This window comes from Choloepus didactylus, chromosome 1 (genome assembly GCF_015220235.1).
Source record: "Choloepus didactylus isolate mChoDid1 chromosome 1, mChoDid1.pri, whole genome shotgun sequence".
NCBI classification, from domain to species: Eukaryota; Metazoa; Chordata; class Mammalia; order Pilosa; family Megalonychidae; genus Choloepus; species Choloepus didactylus.
In genome coordinates, this window is record NC_051307.1 from 145,599,464 (window position 1) to 145,615,405 (window position 15,942).

At 39.8% G+C, this 15,942-nt stretch overlaps 1 protein-coding gene across 1 annotated transcript in view; it reads left to right on the forward strand.

The window, feature by feature from the left end:
• Positions 1-15,942, forward strand: part of ANKUB1 (ankyrin repeat and ubiquitin domain containing 1) — a 38,449-nt gene that overhangs the window by 14,646 nt on the left and 7,861 nt on the right. The window contains exon 4 of the mRNA XM_037827498.1: positions 4,819-4,933. Within this exon, the coding sequence (XP_037683426.1) occupies positions 4,819-4,933 (115 nt within the window). The remainder of the gene's footprint in view (positions 1-4,818; positions 4,934-15,942) is intronic.

The window sequence follows — 15,942 nt, forward strand, 5'->3', positions numbered from 1 at the left end:
GGCATTTCTACAGAATAGCTACTGAACCACTAATTAGTCTCTACAGAATAATTCCATAATCCTCTAGCAAGAACAGTGAACTCTCTTAGCTGAGACCAGGTTTTCAGGGTCAAGGCAAGTTAGGGGGATAATGCAGATCAGAATCCATGAGTAAACTGGCATAGCCAAGGGGAATCAACTCACAAAGCAAGGCCCAAGTCAAGATATCCAAAACCAAAGTAAGGAGCAATGAAGGAAAAACCTCATTGCAAGCTTACAGCTTATAATGTAGAACCTTCAGAAAGGGAGGGATTATTAGGGAGAAAGTATATTTGGATGTGTCTCTCTGCGGAAGGAAAGCAAGAAGGAAAAGAGAGGGGAACAGAAAGAGAAAAACAACTAAAAAGAAGAGGCTTACTAGGCATTCAAAAGGGTCCTGAAGACATAAGTCCAGGCCATATTCTACTCCCAGCTTGCTAAGTAACTCCAGGTAATTCATGGGCCTCTCTGGACTTCAGTTTCCAGAGTCTAAAAAATGGGGCAACTGAGTGGGTTGGTCTTATACGATCTTTTTATCTTCAGCATTCTGAAGATTCTAAGATGATTAGTGCTGCACAATCTCAGCCAACAATGATAAGGATGGTTTAGAAGCTTTGTATGGCTCCAAAGATCTACTGAGGCTGCCTGCCTTCCTCTTTCCCTCCTATCTTTCTTTCCCCCTTTCTTTCCTTCCTTTCTCCTTTCCTTCCTACTCAAAGTATTTATTATGAACCTACTATGTTTCTGAACCCGAGGATGTGTATGAATAAGCCAAGTCATGTATACACTCCAACTCCGACTACCAAGACCATTATATTTTCATTCAAAGGCAGTCGATACATAAGCAGTCCAGTGATACCAGCCATCACAGATGGGCCAATTAGATTCTTGCTTGGAGAGGAAGCATGACATAGAGGATAGGAACATAGGCACAGAAGCCAGATTGCTTGAGTCTAACACCTGGATCCACCACTTACTAGCTGTGTGAACCCTGGGCAAGTTACTTAATCTCTTGGTACCTCAGTTCGCTCAGTTGTCAAATGAGGATAATAATACTACCAATCTCCTAAGATTGTTGTGAGTTTTAAATTATTCATGTAAAGTACTTATAACAGCACAGAGCATATACTAAGCATTCAATGAATGTGAACAATTATTATTAATTATTATGATTAGTCTTGTAAATTCAAATTGGGAAATGTAGAGGCACAATGTTGGTTAGCAGCAAGAGCAGAAACTGAAAGGTTCATGAAGTAGGGTAGAGCCTTAGCAAACCAATGTTGCATGCAAGCCAAAATTTAAATAGGACAGAAACTATAAGTAAGCGGAGGCAGCCTGTCAATAGAGAGAGAAAAAGACACACAAAGAGATACAGAGAGAGCTCCTGGAGTAAAAAGACAGAGAGGCCATGAGACATGGGGAGTGCCCCATCCTGAGATGTGTCTTCATTCCTAATGCACACCAGGTCCAGTCATTGTCTATCCCTATAATAAAATCCCATTTTCTTGAGGATCTCCTTGCAACTCAAGGGGATAACTAAAACAGGGCTCACAAGAATGGATGAAAACTAAATGTCAATAAATAAACATTTATTTATTTATCCACCATGATCCAGGCATGTTTGGGAAAACAGGAATAGAAATATGAGTAAGAGTGGCAAAGTCCCTACCCTCTAGGAGCTTGTATTTGAGTGAGGTAGGCAAGCATCATCAAGTAAACAGGAAAAATATCTAATTTTTAAATAGAGATAATAGCTACAAAGAAAAAGAAAGGAAAATGGAATAGAGAGTATAGTGGTAGAGAGGGGAGTACATAAGTTGTTGATGGTGGGGGGGCTACATTATATGGTTAGTCAGGAAAGAAGATGACACTTGAGCAGAAACCTGATGAAAGAGAGGAGGCAGCTCCTGGTAGTCTCATGCAGTAGATGTAGATGAGAGATTACGTAGGCCTGAAATAGGGCAGAGCTGGTTAAAATGGAGGCAAGGAAACAGAATTCCTAAATATTTACAAGGTAAACTTGCCAGGCCTTATCAATTTAGATGTAGCATGTGAGCAGAAAGGAGGGATAAGGAAGCATTCCCAAATTTCTAGTTTAGGTAGCAGGGAAGATAGTGGTACCACCAACTGAGACACAGAATGCAGGAGGAAAAGCAGGTTGGAGTTTGTGATGGTTAAGTTCACATGTCACCTTGGCTAGGTTATGGTGTCCAGTTGTCTGGTCAGACAAGCACTGGCCTGATTGCTATGGTGAGAATATTTTGTGGATTTAAATCATCAGTCAGTCAATTGCACTAAGGCTGATTACATCTTTAATCAAAAAAAGATTGCCTTCACCCATGAGCGCAGTCTCATCTGATCATCTAATCAGTTGAAGGCCTTAAAGGGAGAACTGATGAAGAAGAATTTCTTCAGCAGTAATGAAGAAGAATTTCTATCTTTACTTCAGCCAGCCAGCTTCTCCTGGGGAATTCATCAAAACCTGCATCTGAGTTCCCTAAAGAATTCAGACTTGCCAATCTCCCACAGTCATGTGAGCTAATTCCTGTAATAAATCTCATAATATTTATGTATACATAATCTCCTGTTGGTTCTGTTTCCCTGGAGAACTCTGACCAACACAATGAGGAAAATGGCAAGTTGTCTTTTAGATGAGGTTGTACTGCAATATCCGCAGTAAGGGGAATCAAGCTGGAATAGAGGTTTAGGCTAGAGATTTAGATTTGGGAGTGAGCGCCACATTGCCAGTAAACAAAGCCATTAGTGTCAGTGAAATGGCCAGATAATCAATGAGCAAGTTTACTGAACACTTACCAAGTGGCAGGCTCTGTGCCAAATCCCAGAAAAATTACATTTTAGTGGGGGCATGCAAAAAACAAAATCTTGAAACAAGTAAAATTATTTCAGGTTTTGATGAAAGGAGAGATAGAGAAGTTAAAATAAGGTCATGGGATAAAGAGTAATTGGGATGGGTATGGCAGACCTTGTTTTACCTAGGGTGGCCACAAGGCGGTCCTCTGTGAGGACATGGCATGTGAACTGGGGAAGGCCTTGTAGGCCCTGGGGAGAAATTTGGGTTTTAATCCAGGAAAATGTGTAGTATGAGAAGCACCGAAGGCTGAGGAGAGTCCTTGAAAACACCAGCATGAAGGACAAAACAAATGTTGTGTCACAGAGGTTAGGAGAGGGTAGACTTTTGAGGGCAAGTGATACTTCTCTAACAGCAGTGAATTACTTCATGTTCATGAGACCGAATGACTCCTGTCTTGTGATGGATAGAACCAGAGGTATTAGCTGTCAGATATCATTCAACTCTACCCACAGTCCACTGTTTTCTCTTGCAACATAATGACTTTAATTTACATAGTAATTCATATATTGTTGCAGGACAGCACCTCAACTGAGGAATCTGAAAATGAAAATGCTGATTCCTTCCCTCTATATAGGGATCAGACAGCTGTGGAGACTTGCTGCTCTCGTTTACTACCTGATGCCTTCTATTTTGATAGTGAGAAACCAATTATTCCTTCAAATATTGAACCTTAGTTAACAGAACATTTGCCCCAAAATACTCAAGTACAATTTCCAAACAATAAAAAGTGGAAAGGCCTTACTATAATAACTGGGACTGATGGTTCATATCCTTTGAGTCCTATATTAGAAGACTGTACTGAAGGAGAAGCTAAACAGGCCCAAGCAAGAAAAGAGGAAGTGAGAGATATGATGTAATGACTAGACATGATGTAATGACTAGACTGATAGAATGAAATAGAAAATCTATACTACTAAGTTAGTTATAAGTAACAGTAATTCCTCTTCTAATTTTTAGTTTTTATGTAAGTAAAAGGTGTGTTACATAGCTCTTACAGAAGTTATGGCTCAATTAGTAGATATATTTTCAGTAAAGTTTTGCAGACATTCAAAGTTAAGTTTGAATCTCTGATAATGCTGTGAATACTCCCCTTTGTTTTCAATTGAACTTAGATTCAACAGCTTGTCAAACATAAAAATAAAGTATGGCTTGAATGACTAAGGCTGAAACCTTGGTCAGAAATTCCCAATTGAAATCATAAAAATAAAGTATGACAATTGAATGCAACCTCAATCAAATTGAATGCAACCTCAATCAAGGCTCTACAAATACTCTGTAACTTAGACTGGAGAGGAACTCTTATCTCATATCCAGCTGCAACTGGAGGGGTTGGAGTTCCCAGGCTTGGTAATATATTTGTTTACTATTACTTTGTAAACCTGTTCCTTTTACCTTATGTGCTCCTTTAGTAAATATATATAGAACTTGAATTCTTGTCTTGAGTCCTCTTTATTTTAAAACTATTGTCTACCCAATACTCCTTTTGAGTGGGAGGTTGCTTGAAGCCCAAGCTTACTAAATCATAAACAGATAAGGTTTAGTCTTTTTCTCAAGGTGATCACCAGCTCGAGGTGTAAAGAGACAAACATGACAATATCAGCATTGAATCAATATCCGCAGAGCTGTTTTAAGATAATTGCAAAAAAAATTTTCAGTATTTTATACAATCATTGTGCAGATAAGAAAATGGAAGAACACAGAAGTGGCTTTTCCAAGCCAATCAATGCCTAAGCTAAAAATAGCATCCCTAGTGCCTACTTATTCCAAGGTTACTTTTCGTTTTACATCTATCTCATGCCTCTGTTTGGCAAATTCCTCTGTTTAGCAAAAGTTATCCTCTGTTTAGCAAAAGTTATCATTAGAAGTTTAATGGATTGCTAAACCACAGTGATGGATTAGAACCATAAACTGCCTATCTTAATCCACAGGTACAACACTCCGCTTGGACGTCTGGGATGGATGGAAGGAATTTCTGATGGGTTGTCTTCTAGGACAAAAACTTAAAGTCCAACGTTATTTATCAGAAGAAGGACCAGTACTCAAGTATGAGAGACAAAGCAAATCTAAATTAATTAGAGTAATTTTTACTGAACATCCGTAAGACCTTGAGCTTGCAATTCATTCTAAAGCTAGAATGATATTCCATGCCAGTTCCATTTAGCACGTCTCAACCAGACATTATTGAGATATTTGTTGCAGCAAGATAGGCAGGGATGCCACCAAGTCTGACAGCCTTTTGTTGAAGTGTAATCCAGGAAACACCCACTATTTAAATGAGTGATTTCAGTTTGATTTGGATGTCAGACTTTTAATGATTTTTAAAGGCTGCCAAAACGAGTACTTTGATACTTTAACATTCAATTATTCTAAAATTCACAATAGATTGTTTGACTAAAACATTGGCCACCTATTCTTTTTTTTTTTTTTTTTTTTGCCAGGATATTACTTTTATATATATATATATGTATTTTTTATTGAGATTGTTCAGATACCATACAACTATCCAAAGATCCAAAATGTACAATCAATTGCCCACGGCACCACCATACAGCTGTGCATCCATCAACACAATTATTTTTTTTTCAATTTTTAGAACATTTTCACTACTCCGGAAAAGAAATAAAGACAAAAAAAAAGGAAACTCAGATCCTCCTGTACCCCTAACCATGCCCCCCCTCCATTATTGATTCATAGTTTTGGTATAATACATTTGTTACTGTTGATGAGAGAATGTTAAAATACTACTAACTGTAGTATATAGTTTGCAATAGGTATATATTTTTTCCCTATATGCCTCTCTATTATTAACCTCTAGTTATAGTGACATACATTTGTTCTAGTTCGTGAGAGAGATTTCCAATATTTGTATAGTTAATCACCGACATTGTCCACCACAAGATTCACGTTTTATACATTCCCATCTTTTAACCTCCAACTTTCCTTCTGGTGACATACATGACTCTGAGTTTACCCTTTCCACCACCTTCACACACCTTTTAGCACTGTTAGTTATACTCATTACATGCTACCATCACCCTTGTCCATTTCCAAATATGTAAGTTCACCCTAGTTGAACATTCTGCTTACAATAAGCAACCGCTCCCCATTCTTTAGCCTCATTCTATATCCTGGTAACTTATATTTCATGTCTATGAGTTTACATATTATAACTAGTTCATATCAGTGTGACCCTGCAATATTTGCCTTTATGTGTCTGTCTTATTTCACTCAATATAGTGCCCTCAAGATTTCTTCATCAACCCATTTCTTTTAAGATGGTTTTGTTCAAACACTATACATTCCATCCTAAGTAAACAATTGTTGGTTCCCTGTATTGTCACGTATTTATGTATTGAGCACCATCGCCACTCTCTATATAAGGACATTTCTTCCACAAAGATGGAGGAAGAGTCAAAGAAGGCAGAGAGGGAAAAGAAAAAGGCAAGACAAAGAGAGAAAAACAAACAAACAAACAAACAAAAAAACTTGATAGCTAGAAGGTGACAAAAGGAAAGACAGCATTAACCTAAAGTAGAATAAAGAGTCGGACAACATCACCAATGCCTGGAGTCCCACACCTTCCCCTATTCCCCACCCCCCATATGCATTTAGCTTTGGTATATTGCTTTTGTTACATTAAAGGAAGCATAATACAATGTTTCTGTTAATTCTAGCCTCTAGTTTGCATTGATTGTATTTTCCCCCCAATCCCACCCTATTTTTAACACCTTGCAATGTTGACATTCATTTGTTCTACCTCATGTAAAACATATTTGTACCTTTTATTACAATCGTTGAGAGCCCTAGGTTTCCCTGAGTTACACAGTCCCAATCTTTATCGTTCATCTTTTGTTCTGGTGTCCCACATGATCCTAGCCTTCCTCTTTCAACCATATTCACAGTCATCTTTGTTCAGTGTACTTACATTGCTGTGCTACTATCTCCCAAAATTGTTTTCCAAACCTCTCACCCCTGTCTTTTCCTTTTTGTTTGCAGTGCTTCCTTTAGTGTTTCCTGTAGAGCAGGTATCTTGTTCACAGACTCTGTCATTGTCTGTTTGTCAGAGAATTTTTTTAAGCTCTCTCTCATATCTGAAGGATAGTTTTGCAGGATATAGGATTCTTGGTTGGTGGTTTTTCTCTTTCAGTATCTTAAATATATCACCCCACTTCCTTCTTGCCTCCATGGTTTCTATTGAGAAATCCACACAAAGTCTTGTCAAGCTTCCTTTGTATGTGATAGATCATTTCTCTCTTGCTGCTTTCAGGATTCTGTCTTTATCTTCGATGTTTGATAATCTGATTATTAAGTGTCTTGGTGTAGGCCTATTCAGATCTATTCTGTTTGGGGTACGCTGCGCTTCTTGGATCCGTAATTTTATGTCTTTCATAAGAGATGGGAAATTTTCATTGATTATTTCCTCTATTATTGCTTCTGCCCCTTTTCCCTTCTCTTCTCCTTCTGGGACACCAATGACACGTAAATTCTTGCTTTTCATTTTGTCTTTAAGTTCCCAGAGACGTTGCTCATATTTTTCCATTCTTTTCTATATCTGTTCTTTTGTGTGTAGGCTTTCAAGTGCCTTGTTCTCCAGTTCCTGAGTGTTTTCTTCTGCCTCCTGAGATCTGCTGTTGCATGTTTCCATTGTGTCTTTCATCTCTTGTGTTTTGCCTTTCATTTCCATAGATTCTGCCAGTTGGTTTTTTGAACTTTCAATTTCTACCTTGTGTACGTCCTGTGTTTTCATTATACAGTTCAGCTCTTTTGCCATATCTTCCCTAAACTTTTTGAATTGACTTATTATTAGTTGTTTCAATTCCTGCATCACAGTTGAAGTGCAAGTTTGTTCCCTTAACTGGGCCATAACCTCATTTTTCTTGGTGTAGGTTGTAGGTTCTGTTGTCTAGGCATGGTTTTCTTGGTTACCCCAATCAGGCCTCCCCAGACCAGAATGGGCTAAGGTCCCAGAAGGAGAAATATTCAGTATCTGGTTTCCCTGACACCCTCTGATGCCTCTGGTCACTGTGCTTTTCTGCCCAGCAGGTGGCGCCTGTTAGCCTGTAATTCTTGACTGGTGTAAGGAGGTGTGGCTGTTTTTCCCCAAGCTCTGAATGAAAGGAAGGTAGTAGAGCTGGGCCCCACCCCTTTCCTCTTAGAGAAGATAGACCCCCTAGGGGGGGGTCATTAGCATTTCAATGGTCTCTCTCTGCCTGTGCTATACCTTTGTCTGGGTCACAGAACTGGGAACTGAAAACGGCTGAGGCTTTCTCCACTGAGTCGAAAAAGGAACAAGAGTCCCCTTCAGAGCTAGTCCAAGACAACCCTCCAGCTCTCCAAGGTCAGTTGTCACCAAAAGCCTCTGTCTGCTTGTTGGGGATTCGAACATCGTAGTGAGCAGTTCACACTCACTAATTAAAACTCCTGTTGGAGCTCAGCTGAACTATATTCGCTTGCTGGGAGAAAGCTTCTCTCTAGCACCATGAGGCTTTGTAGCTCAGGCTGTGGGGGAGGGGTCTTCCGATTTGGATCTGCAGTTTTTACTTACAGATTTTATGCTGTGACCTCAGGGATTCCTCCCAATTCAGGTTGGTGTGTGATGAGTGGATGGTCACGTTTGTCCCCCCACAGTTATTCCAGATTATTTACTAGTTGTTTCTGGTTTTTTTAGTTGTTCCAAGGGGACTACTTAGCTTCTACTCCTCTCTATGCCGCCATCTTAGATCCTCTCCCTGGCCACCTATTCTTAAACTCACATGTAATTTCTCAAATTGCATTTAATATAAGATTTATACTTTTGCCACACATGTAGTGTAATGTGTAGCTGGGGCAGTGGAGGCAGATGTGCTCAGAGAGGCAGGTGGAAATACGTATTTCTGCAGCCAGCAGCTTCCCAAATGCAAAAGATACATTATTGTTTAGGTTTTAATTCATTAGTATTTTAGAACAGTGCCCCTTATGGGTATTTTAATCACGTTTTACAGAAGCCCATACACTCACCAGCAGCTCTAAGGGCTCTGTAAAGTAACAGATTGAAATAAAAGCTTTCAAAATTTTATAAAATATTCAAATATTTTAAATTTGTATCTATTTGGGAGTAGTGATAATTCTCTCTTTTCATTCTCTGGATCCAAAGAAAGAATTGTTCTGCATTATTTTAATAATGTATATTTATTGGATATTTTTTCTGTGGCAGACGTGTTCTATTTATTACCTCATTTTATACTTATAACAACTTTATTAAGTAGATACTATTTTCTCTTGTTTTAAACATGAGGAAACCTGCCCAATGTCACATAAATAGCAAGGGTAGAACTGGGAATTGGACCCTGACAATTCAACTCCATCTCATATATTTAACCATCTACACTAGACCTGAACTTTAAACAGAATCTAAGCACCCAGAGAATGTAAATGGTCAGACTGAAAAGTTCTTTTTATTCCTCCTACCAATCAAAAGACATTTATTGAGCACTTCCTATGTACTGTGCAAGATCTTAGGAATATCGCAACAAACAAGACATGGTCCCTGCCCTCAGCAAACTCACAGCCAAGTAGGAGAACTGGGCAAATAAATAACTAATTCTTGGAAAAGCACAATTGCAAAATGTTTGGGAGCATGGACTCCAGTGCTCATCTGCCTAAGTCCAAAACCCAGCTATGTGAACCTGGGCTAGTTATATAACCTCCCTGTACCTCAATTTCCACTTCTACAAAATGGGAACAGTAATAGTATCTACCTTATAGAGCTGTTTAAAGAGGTTAAATGACTTCATAATCATAAGAAACTTGGAAGGGTGCCTGGAACATGTTAAGCAGGATATAAGTGTTGTTATGGGTGTGATTCAGTGTGAAAGGTGTTATGACATGGACACAGTGCAGGGTCACATGGGAGTGTATAGTGGGAACTGTTAACTGAACTTAGGAGATCAGGTAAAGCTTCTTGGAAAAGGGAAATTTAAGTTGAGATCTGAAGGATTGGTACTCAGGTGGGTGGTAGGGAGAGGAAAAGAGATGTTCCGAATAAGATGGCAGCATATGTAGAAGGGCTCAGAGGCAACAGAAGAAATTTAAGGAACTGAAAGAAGTTCTGCATGGTATATCACAAAGTGGAGGGAGTTACTGGCAAGTGATGAGGCTGGAAAGATAAGAAGAGACCAGCTCATGCAGTCTCCTGTAGAAATTTAAAGGTATGAGAACTTTATTGTTCAAGTAATGAGAAGACAGTGAAGGTAGGGAAGGGCCATAATGAGATCTGCATTTTGAAAGTTGGCTGTGGCTTCAGTGTGAGGAATAGAGGCAGGCAGGGAGGCAGGTGGGAGTCAAGAGATGACGGTGTCTGGAACTAGGGCTGAGCTAGCGGTGGTGGGATGGGGGTGGTGGAGGTGGTGGTAAGTGGACAGATTGAAAAGATACATCTAAGTGGAAGAATCAACTGGCCTCAGTAACAGATCAGATGTGGGAAGAGAGGGAGAGGAAGGGGAAGGCAAGGATGATATCCAGACTCCAAGAATGAATAATGGTGTGGATGGAAGGTCCATTCATTCAGTAAGGAACCCCAGAAGAGGAACAGGTTTGGAGGAGAAGATGATGAATTCTGTCACAGGCAGGTTGAATTTGAAGTGCTTATTGGCCACATAAATCAAACTACAGATGTTTGAAGGAAAGATGTCTGTTCAGACCCCTGTGTTGACAGGGACAGGATAGTTGCCCGGGTTCCAAGAGATTTCAGGGGACATTTTCACAGTCCATCTAGGAAGGGGCTCTTCCCCCAAGACTGAGAAAACTGATCAAATTCAGAAAGGTTGACTTACACTACTGAATTCCAAAAGAAACTGTGAACCAAATGCCAATGTTTTTTTTTGTTTTTTTTTTAAATTCATATTTACTGAGATATATATTCACATACCATGTAGTCATACAAAACAAAGTGTACATTCAATTTTTACAGTACCATTATATAGTTGTGCATTTATCACCAAAATTAATTTTTGAAATTTTCATTACAACACACACACCAATAATAAGAATAAAAATTAAAGTGAAAAAGAACAATTAAAGTAAAAAAAGAACACTGGGTGCCTTTTTTTTTTTTTCTTTTTTTTCTACCCCCATTTTTCTACTCAGTCATCCATAAATGAGACAAAAGGGAGTATGGTCCATAAGACTTTCCCAATCACATTGTCACCCCTTATAAGTTAAATTTTTATACAATTGTCTTCAATATTCATGGGTTCTGGGTTGTAGTTTGATAGTTTCAGGTATTTACTGCTAGCTATTCCAATTCCTTAGAACCTAAAAAGGTTTGTCTATATTGTGCATAAGAGTGCCCACCAGACTGACCTCTCGGCTCCTTTTGGAATCTCTCTGCCACTGAAGCTTATTTCATTTCCTTTCACATCCCCCTTTTGTTCAAGAAGATGTTCTCCATCCCACGATGCCGGGTCTAGATTCCTCCCCGGGAGTCATATTCCATGTTGCCAGGGGGATTCACTCGCCTGGGTGTCAGATCCCACGTAGTGGGGAGGGCAGTGATTTCACCTGGCAAGTTGGCTTAGCTAGACAGAGATGGCCACATCTGAGCAACAAAGAGGCATTCGGGAGGAGGCTTTTAGGCACAATTATAGGGAGGCCTAGCCTCTCCTTTGCAGCAACAGTCTTCCCAAGGACAAGTCCCGGGGTAGAGGACTCAGCCCATCAAACCACCAGTCCCCTATGTCTGTGAGCACATCAGCAACCATTGAGGTGGGGGAGCTCAAAACCCCTGCATTTTCCACCAGCTCCTTAAGGGTGCTGTGCATATTTTTTTCATTTTTTTTTTTAATTAACTATTTTTTTTTTAAAATCAACTATAACAAAAAAAAATTTTTTTAAACATACAATTAAAAAAACATTTCAAACAGACCGTAACAAGGGAGTCCAACATGTTCCTACTCTACTCCAAGAAAATAACCTAATATAGCAACATTTCTGTGAACTTGTTCCTACCAGACCCATCAGAAATTAACAAACCATAGACATTCCTGGGAATTCCCAGAACGTTCAATTTACCCACGACAGCTTATCTGTTCTCATTGGGTTATCATTCCCCCCTCATTAATTGCTCTCTATCACTAGTTCCCCTACATTCTACATTATAAACCATTTATTTTAGGAGTGTGTTGTTTAACTTCCAGGTGTTTGTGAATTTTCTAAGTCTCTGATGGTCATTGACTTCTAAATGAATTCCATTGTGGTCAGAGAATGTGCTTTGAATAATTTCAATTTTTTAAAATTTACTGAGGCTTGTTTTATGTCCCAGCTTATGGTCTATTCTGGAGAAAGTTCCGTGATCACTATAGAAGAATGTGTATCCTGGTGATTTGGGATGTAATGTTCTATGTATGTCTGTTAAATCAAATTCATTTATCAGATTGTTTAGGTTTTCAGTTTCCTTATTAGTCTTCTGTCTGGTTGATCTATCTATAGGAGAAAGTGATGTGTTGAAGTCTCCCACAATTATTGTGGAAACATCCATTGCTTCCTTTAGTTTTGCCAGTGTTTATCTCATGTATTTTGTGGCACCTTGATTGGGTGCATAAACGTTTATGATTGTTATTTCTTCTTGTTGAATTGCCCCTTTTATTAGTATGTAGTGGCCTTCTTTGTCTCTTATAACTTCCTGGCATTTAAAGTCTATTTTGTCTGAGATTAATATTGCTACTCCTGCTTTCTTTTGGCTGTAGCTTGCATGAAATATTTTTTCCATCCTTTCACTTTCAGTTTCTTTGTGTCCCTGTGTCTAAGATGAGTCTCTTGTATGCAACATATTGATGGTTCATATTTTTTGATCCTTTCTGCCAATCTATATCTTTTAATTGGGGAGTTTAATCCATTTGTATTCAATGTTATTACCATGAAGGCATTTCTTGAATCAGCCATCCTCAAATTTGAAGGAGAGCTTTGCTGGATAAAGTATTCTTGGTTGGAAATTTTTCTCTCTCAGAATTTTAAATATGTCATGCCACTGCCTTCTCGCCTCCATGGTGGCCGCTGAGTAGTCACTACTTAGTCTTATACTGTTTCTTTTGTATGTGGTAAATTGGTTTTCTCTTGCTGCTTTCAGAACTTGCTCCTTCTTTTCAGTATTTGACAGTCTGATCAGAATATGTCTTGGAGTGGGTTTATTTGGATTTATTCTATTTGGAGTTTGCTGGGTATTTATGCTATGTGTATTTATGTTGTGTAGAAGGTTTGGGAAGTTTTCCCCAACAATTTCTTTGAATATTCTTTCTAGCCCTTTACTTTTCTCTTCCCTTTCTGGGACACCAATGAGTCTTATATTTGGATGTTTTGTTTTATCTATCATATCCCTGAGGTCCATTTCAATTTTTTTGATTTTTTTCCCCATTCTTTCTTTTGTTGTGTCATTTTCCGTTCTGTGTCCCTCAAGGTCGCTGATTCATTGTTCAGCTTCCTCTAGTCTTGTACTATGAGTATCCAGAATCTTTTTAATTTGGCCAACAGTTTCTTTTATTTCCATAAGATCATCTATTTTTTTTATTTACTCTTGGAATTTCTTCTTTATGCTCTTCTAGGGTCTTCTTCATATCCTTTATATCCTGTGCCATGCTCTCATTGTTTGTCTTTAGTTCTTTGATTAATTGCTCAAAGTACTGTGTCTCCTCTGACCTTTTGATTTGGGTGTTTGGGTTTGGGTTATCCACATTGTCTGGTTTTTTCATATGCTTTAAAATTTTCTGTTGTTTTTGGCCTCTTAGCATTTGCTTTACTTGATAGGGTTCTTTTAGGATATGTATGATTATTCAAAGACTAATCTCTAATTTGTCAGATCTACAGCTTGGTGGCATACACTTTCTCTAACTAACCAGCAGATGGTGTCTGCGAGTCACCTATTCCCCTCAAGTCAGTTCTCACCAACTTTGTCTTTGTGGTGTGTGGGAGTCTGATTCTTGTAGGGTCCAATTGGTGCATCAAGTTTGGGTGTGTTGTTGGTGCTGTCCGCCCTGAATGTGGGGCGAGTGTCTGAGCAGTTCGGGAGGGAGGGCAGCTTTAATAATTAAACCTCCCAGGTGTTCCTGGAGATTTAAGGTTGTTGCAAGAGTCTAAACCTTCATTTCAGTCTCGCCACAGATTGTCTCTGCTGCTGACCACATGTCCTTGGTATTGGCGTATGGTCCCTGGGATTTCCAAGTGGGTCCCTCTTCCAAGCCATGCCCTTCTAGGGCCTCTGATGAGGGAAGGTTGTGCTATGTCACAAGTGTGTGCTGACCCTCAGGGAAGTTCTGGGCCGCCGGGCCATGTAGGTGTGTTCCCAGCCTGCTGTAAGGATGGCTGTATAGGGTGTGTTAATTGCTCCCTTTTCGCACAGCTCCGGCTTCCCAGCTTGGGGACAATTAGCTGTGGTGCATGAGAGGTTATTGTCCATGCCCGATATTGTGGCGTGTGCATGTGTTGCTTGAAACACTTCCTGTCACACTGGGTTTTTTGGTGTGGCTCTGGGCTGTGGCACTGGTGCCAGGCAGGAGCATTCCCAGCCCGTCGGGAAGATGGCTGCAAGGGGAGTGCTTAGTTTCCCCTTTTGGCTCACCTCTGCCTTCCTTGCTCCAAGACAATTAGCAGCGGGTGCGCGAGAGGCTATCTTCCACGCCAGATATTGAGGTGTTCGCACAGCCCATTCCTGCCGTGCTTCACTGTGTAGTTCTTGCTGCTGTATCTGCAGCCGCTTTTGGGTTTATTAAAAAAGAATTGTCCGCTTCCAAACGCCAACCCATGGTTTCCCCACACTGTAGCTTGGCTGCCAGATATTCAGCAGGCTTACTCACTTGTTTCAGAATGCAGACTCCTGTTTTCACCAAGTGCAGGGTCCCTGTGGATTTAGCAGACCTTGTCCAGCCGGTGCATCACTGGAACTGGTGTTCTGGGTCACTTTCTGGCTTTTATCTAGTAATTTTCATGGAGGTGTTTTTTTGCTCTGTCTCTCCTAGCCGCCATCTTAGGTTCTCCCCAATGTTTTAGTTTATAACTCTAATTAGCTATAATCTCATGGTCAGAGTCTCAGAGACCCACATGCTCTGGGGAAAATTACATGGGAAGCCTCATACACTTCAAAATATGATGTGGTAAAGAAGTAATCAAGGACAGGAGAGTTAGCTACATGCAGTAAATTTTGGATGATGCCAGGCTACCTGCCTCCGTCTTCAATGGGGGTGACAACCCTGCCAGAGTGGATATTTTTATATGCACTTAGGAAAGATCAGAGCCTCTCAGATTTCATCATTTTACTTAAAATGTCTTTTAAGTCAAACAAAAAGTATTGAGCACTTCCTATGTGCCAAGAACTGTTTAAGGACTGAGGATACTGCAGTAAATAGGTTTCCTGCCTTCAAGGAGGAGGAGACAGATAATAATAATCATGTAAATAAGCAAATAATATAATTTTAGATAGTAAGGCATGCTGTGGAAAATGTTTCAGGATAGTGAGTGACTAGACAGAGGGCAGGGTGATATTTGGGGAAGTTCTGGTTTGGTAATGCTGACGTTATGCAGAATATCAGAAATGGATTGGCTTTTATAAAGGGGGTTTATTTGGTTACGAAGTTACAGTATTATGGCCATGCAAATGTCCAAACAAAGACATCAATAGCAGGGTACCTTCACTGAAGAATACTGATGGTGTCTGGAAAATCTCTGTTAGCTGAGAAGGCATGTGGCTGGCATCTGCTTGCTCCTAGGTTGCATTCCAAAATGGCATACTCCAAAATGTCTCTGTAAGCTGCACCTGCTCTGAGCTCCTTCTGTCTGAACTCAAATAGTGCTCTAGTAAACTAATCAAGACCGATGCTGAATGGGCGGGGTCACACCTCCATAGAAATAATCTAATCAAAGGTATTACCCACAGTTGGGTGGGTCACATCTCCATGGAAACAACCTAATCAAAACATTCTAACCTAACCAACACTAATACATCTGCCCCCCACAAGATTGCATTAAAGAACCTGTCATTTTGGGGGACATATGTCCAAACTGGCACAGGGGGTGAGTGCTTTATAGCT